Below are 6,341 nucleotides of genomic sequence, written 5' to 3'. Positions count from 1 at the left end.
AATTTATTTTTTAAAAACAAACTAAAATATCACATTGACATAAGTATTCAGACCCTTTGCTATGACACAAAGGATTTGACATGAAATAAAGATTTGATGTAAACTGCAAAAATGGATGACATGACCTTGCTGATGGTTGTAAGTAAGCTGATAGGTCTGTAGTTAAGGGGATCCATTCTGTACCTTGTTTATGCAAAGTAATGATGTTGGCTGACTTACAAGCAGACGGAAGATTACCTATGGAAAATGATAGGATGAACAGCTGAGCAGAAAATGGTTGTGCAAGAGCAGCAACATAGGTTCTTAGGACACGTGTGCTGATTCTGTCCAGACCAGTTGCAGAATCAGGGTCAAGGGTTGCTGGAAACTTCTCCACCTTCTCAGGTGGAAAAAGACACAGTGTCCAAGAGCAGTTGTGTGTGATTTGTGGGGTCGGTACAGAGAGTGAGAGGTTGCGGAATCAATATCTGGAAGCAAACACAGAATTGAGGCATTCATCCTTCTCACGAGAAGAGTCTGCTGTGGTGACGTTTAAAGTGATCGAAGGGATGGAGGTGGAGCATATTCCAGCGGTGGGCATAAGGGTCCACCAGGCTTTTGAGGAAGGAGACAGGTTTCACAGTTCAATATGTTCAGGTTGACCAGATGTGCTTTCTGGCTTTCCTGAGAATGGACACACACCTGTTGCAGGCTTTGTGGATTCAGTGTTGCATGGGCACGTGGAAGGATATGATAACTGCAGACAAGATGGTATAAATCTGTACATAAGGGAAAGTGAGCTTGTGTGGTAGGATTCCCAGGCCTTATTTCTATCAGGAGGAGTGAAAATGAAGGTCCAGTCTTGACATGAGTTGGCACCTTGCAGTCCCTGCCAGTCTGTCTGAGTGAACTACGAGACTCACTGGTGCTGATACAGCTCCCTAAGAATAGCCAGAGAAATGTGGACTCTCACAAGCACATGATCAGATCAACCAATTGGAAGAGCAGGAGACATTAATGGGGAAGTTGGTGATCACCAAGTCTGAAAGGAGGATTAGTCATTGGCAGAAATCAGGGTTAGAAAGTGCACACATTGAGTGAGGTCCATGGCGTCACAGAAGTAATTTGCTGCAGTGCCATGGCTGTTGGGAGAGTTACCAACACCTAGCCAATTGGTATTCATGGTGGCAGTTGAAATCATCACATATGAGGAAGAAAGAGTTGGACATGGGTGTTTAAATGTTGGTCCATGTTGGCTGGAAGAGATGTAAATGGAGTTGTCACTCTTAGGACGCTGGTACGACACAGAGATGAGCAAGAGGGGAAGTCGCAGCCAGAGGTAGGGCTACTCCTGTGGTTGGGAAGTATAAAAGCAGGACACAGACAGTGAGATATGGAGTTGCTGATGTAAAGTGAAACCCCACCGCCAGGATGAGGTTCAGGCCTATTAAACCGGAGGAAACAATTGCCAGGGAGTGACACTAAAAAGTAGGGACATCCTGTAGGGGGAAGGATCTATTAAACAGATGTTGGCCGGTTTATCAGTTGTGGCCTGAATTGAGGGATGTCAGGTTGGAGCAGAGACCTTGGATGTTCAAGGTCCACATAGTTGGGGACAAGGGAGGTGGAGCTGTTGGCAGGTATGAATGGATGTGTAAAAGGTGTGGGGAAGTTGTGAGAGGGGTCGGGCGGGGGGAGCTTTAGATAAGCTGGGAGTGACGTAAGCTGGGATGAAGCTTGGAGGGATGGGGCGTGTGGGAAGGTGGCACAATGAGAGGGTGGTGGGGGAGGGTTTTTGAGGGAGAAGATGCGAGGGGGGTGCAGAAAGGGGTGAGATGAACTGAAGGGATGGTGAACAGGGGGACACACGGAAGGAGTGGGGTTGGAAGGATGTGGGCATGACAGAGATGACGAGGGGTAGAGTACTGATATGGAGGAGTTTGACACTGTTGATGGTCGTGAAGGGGAATTGTTGGTCATGTGCAGGAAACCTCTGCAAACTGGACTTCGCATGATTAGCAATTTGGATATATGGAGACATATGTCATGGGAGGAGTGAAACGAATGGTTGTTGAACTCACGGAGGAAAGTAGTGCTGTAGGTATGGGGTATACGGTCGATGGACCAAGCATTTATGATTTAGGAAATAAACCTGGTGAAGAAGAAGAGGAAAAGACCATGATGAAGAAGAATATGTTGGATGGTTCTAATGGAGAAATAAAGAAAGTGAAACATTTTAAAATGTTATGAAAAGCTTTTAAAATAAGAGGGAATTTATTGAATTACGATTCAATTTGGAGCAGGAAGAGGGTGCTGGGTAAGGCATCCGGTGTCATAACACTGACAGGGTTTGCACGTCCGACTAGCTGACATCTTGGCGAGGGTCACAGGGACACAAATTTGACAATATACCACAACAAGGTACAAGTTAAACACAAACATTGAATGAAAACACAAACAGCAACACAGGGACAAAAAGATCATTCATGACGGATATGGTCTGGAAAACTTAGCTTTGATGAACCGGAAGGAGGAACTGCACGACCCAAAGTCCAATGCTCTCAGACCCAAAACAGGAAGTGCTATTATATATTATACTCCAGTTTTCATCTAAAATATGCCTATGATCTGAGAAAAGTGGAAAAGATTCTGATTTTGATGGATTTCGGCTTCCCTTGGTGCAGTTTTCACCGAAAACGTGAGGCGGACATGAGATTTGACCCTGTGCTGTGGGTCTCTGCCGGGATGGTGACCATAAGACATCATTTTTTGTAAACTCCATTGATAGCCCGATGAGAAAATTACCATCAACCCTAATGGCCTCAGACACAAGACGAAACCCCCTCTGAGCTCTTGCTGAACTGCTCACGATCACAGCTCTTTGTACCTCGTCATACCTGTGGCCTTGCACTCTTCTATCTGGCTGTCACCATCTTTACCTCCGCCATCGAACGTGGACTTAGGTTGTGTTTTCACTCCTGCCTGTCTGTTTGTCTGTGAACAGGGTATCTCAAAAAGATGTGGACTGATTCGGACAAAATCTGTGGACATGTTGGAAATGAGACAAGGACGAAATGAGTAGATATTGGTGAAGATTGGGATCCAATATATATTTTAAGTGATTCTTCACCATTCAGCTATGGGGTTAAAAACGATGTACAGTGTCGCAGGGCGTCTCATAAAGTTGTAAACGTGTTGGATGGGTTTGTGTTGGTGACGAGAGCAAGGTGATTAGATCTTCATTCAGGTACTGATGCACATCCGGCCTGTCAATGAGATACAACGTGTAAAGTGTTCAGCCTGGTGGAGGTATGCGCTCTACCGAATGCCGGTCTACTTTCTCATCCAATGCCCTGGTGTGTGCAGAGTGCATTCATTGTTGTCATGACGTCATTGTTCAGTGTTGGTTACAAAGGTAATTCAGGTTGCTCCAACTATGTTCTCTTGTGTGTTGGTGAGGGCAGGGTGAGATTTAATGAATAACTTGTATAAAAATATGAGAGGAAGGAATAACAAGATAATGTGGAAGAAAATGAAGAGAAATAGATCGTAATGTAGATTAGGATTGAAGAAGAGGATTGCACGGGGATGGTCCATGTCCAAAATTGTGCCTTTGTTTCTATAACATGTATGTTCTGTATAATGAATAGTGAAGAAGTATGACCCCTCAAAGAGCCTTTGCAACCTCTAAAAAGATGTTTTCCCTTCCCAGGTGACTTGAACTTGCAGCAAGTGATGGACTCGGTCTATTTCTTCAGCTGAAAATGTCTGAAAGGCCTCTGACTCTGTGAGGTTGTTTTGCTTTGATGAAGACACAATCTGGAGGTTGAAGAAAAACAACTACACTCACTGTGGCCTCCTAGATTTGCCTCGCTTGTACCAAGCTTCAGTCTTTAAGCTATAGGTTTGCGACCCATTTGGCTTAATGGCTCACCTGGATGATCAGGTTTTGCACACCGTACAGTTTAACGTAAACCATGATGTGAAGTGAGGGTTCTGATGGTCAACTAGCTATGTCTTTCTTTATCTTTGGACAACTGTGGAACTATATGCAACACCATATGAGAAATCCTTAGGTATTGAAATGTTATTGTACCTTCCTCCTACCTACTTTGACTTGATGGTAGGTACGTGCGTAGACGACAAACACTTTGACAAACGCCCTCAAATCTTCCCATAAACGGACTGGATGTGCTGCTGCTTCCACCATTTTGAATGAACTACTTCAGCATCATCCTTCAGCTTTGCTTTGGCCCCCAGGTTAGATTCCAGGAAAACACAGATTGGTGGATTTTGGCAAAATGTGTAGAGACCTCATTTTACAAGCGGAGCTTGATGATTCTGTGGCTTTCGTTTGGACAAATAGGCGATGGAGAAAAAGGCCTTTCCTTTGGGGTAATTGTTTGATTTGCCTTTGGAAATGCTTCATTGGTGTACATGCTTTAAATACACATTTGGAAAATACGACTATTTTTTAATTAAACTCCTGTTGGAAAAGTCCCGTTTCTTGTTTTGGTTCAGGATTTTGGGATGGGTTCTGGGGAAGAAGATTTCCCAATGTCACACACCCAGTACAGTTGAGCTTATCTCAATTTGATATTGTGATGTAATTAACAATATATAAAATAAGAGTAATCACCGTAGTGATTAAGTGAAAATGCCAAGTGCCAAAAAGTGAAAATGTATTTTCAGTTTTGTGTCTTCATTAATAATTTGACCCCCAGCCAGGAATGGATAGGCCAATTCAAAGATAAAATTCCCTTGCTTAATTTATGGCAAATTGGGACACACTACTACAACAACAACAACAACAACAACAACAACAACAACAACATGCATTTTAAGGCCATTTTCCCTGCTAGAGCGGGGGTTAGCCTTGCGGTCCCCATGACAATCTTCTCCATTTTGCCCTATTTTTTGCATCTCTCCTTGTTAACCCCCTTGCCCGCAATCCGCAATTGAGGTCAACATAGGCCAAAACGTCAACATAGGCCACATTTCTAAAATCCTAAATTTTCATCTAATTGATTTGAAATTTGCAAAGGACTTGCATATCTTGTTACTGAATTCATCCACCAAGTATTTGTGAGGTCACCATAGGCCAAAAGGTCAACATAGGCCTCATCACATGCATGAACTTGTCAGGCGGATATTGTATGTTCGCATGTCAAGTGATGGGTCCCCACGGTCATCTGTAATTTGCATACAGGTCGGTGATTAAATCACGTGGATGTTCGCATGGATGTTGTTTAAAACCGCCACGAGGTGTATATGTTATCGGTCCTTTCATCCATCTGTGAGAGGGAGGAGTGGGCCAAGGGGACTAAACAAGAGGGCATTAAAGCGAATTCAAACTTACAGGTGTAAACCCAAAAGAGCTTCATGAGTTCGGAAGGCAGGTATGCTACAAGGCAGGTATGCTACAAGGCCGTGAAGACCAATGAAACTTTGGTACAACGGACCAACGGACCCCCTAGTATATTTAAATAAAGAAGTTTTTTTATTTAGTACCTCAGGTAAGGGCTGACAGGATGGCCTAGACATGTGCACACGCGCCTCGAACCTGTCAATCCTGGGTTAGAATCCCGACACAGGTATAGACTGTCATCAAGGTATTTCCCAGGTAGGGAGATTCATCAGTGTGTGCACCGTCCCTCGGATGGACGTTAAACTGGACATCCTGTTGACCCGTACGAGTTATTCCGTTGTTTTTTCACATTACCTGGTGTCTTTCCTGGAGTTGACGAAAGAAGATAAAGCTTTGGGGCCGGATAAACATCCGGGAGTGTTGAAGGAGATGGCAGGGCAGGTAACCATTATGTTAACATATATAACGACGTCATGCCTGTCTGTGCTGCTAACATGAGCACGTGTCATGAATGTATTATAGAGCTACCTTTGCTCGTACCACGTGATGATCGCCATTTAGATTGTTCAGAGCAACAGCAGCCACGTCACTGATCCACCCAATCGGACTTCACCTGGTTGGAAGGATCCAGAATTTTTAAAATCTTCACGTCTTCCAGTGTGTGAATACTTTTTGTAAACATAAGAGAATTCACTAAATCTGGATATTAAACGGTTCAAAGTCCGTCTCGCATCTGGACCTTGTTGTATTCGGCATTCCACACGGGACTTTGTGTCATGTCCATCACCTGGACCTTGTTGTATTCGGCATTCCACACGGGACTTTGTGTCACGTCCATCACCTGGACCTTGTTGTATTCGGCATTCCATACGGGACTTTGTGTCACGTCCATCACCTGGACCTTGTTGTATTCGGCATTCCACACGGGACTTTGTGTCATGTCCATCACCTGGACCTTGTTGTATTCGGCATTCCATACGGGACTTTGTGTCAT

The 6,341-nt window shown here is 44.1% G+C and overlaps 1 protein-coding gene across 5 annotated transcripts in view; it reads left to right on the top strand.

The window, feature by feature from the left end:
* POLRMT (RNA polymerase mitochondrial) overlaps positions 1-4,476 on the top strand; it is a 238,297-nt gene extending 233,821 nt beyond the window's left edge. For all 5 annotated transcript variants that reach the window (XR_013622380.1, XM_078771712.1, XM_078771710.1 and 2 more), the window contains one exon: positions 3,692-4,476. Coding sequence is in view for 4 of the 5 variants with exons in the window: in XM_078771712.1 (XP_078627838.1) it covers positions 3,692-3,741 (50 nt within the window). In the remaining variant the exon portion in view is untranslated. The remainder of the gene's footprint in view (positions 1-3,691) is intronic.
* Positions 4,477-6,341: the final 1,865 nt, after the last annotated feature.

The sequence above is a fragment of the Myxine glutinosa genome, chromosome 2, assembly GCF_964187855.1.
Source record: "Myxine glutinosa chromosome 2, kmMyxGlut1.1, whole genome shotgun sequence".
Classification (NCBI taxonomy): Eukaryota; Metazoa; Chordata; class Myxini; order Myxiniformes; family Myxinidae; genus Myxine; species Myxine glutinosa.
This window is presented reverse-complemented; position numbering and strand designations above follow the sequence as displayed.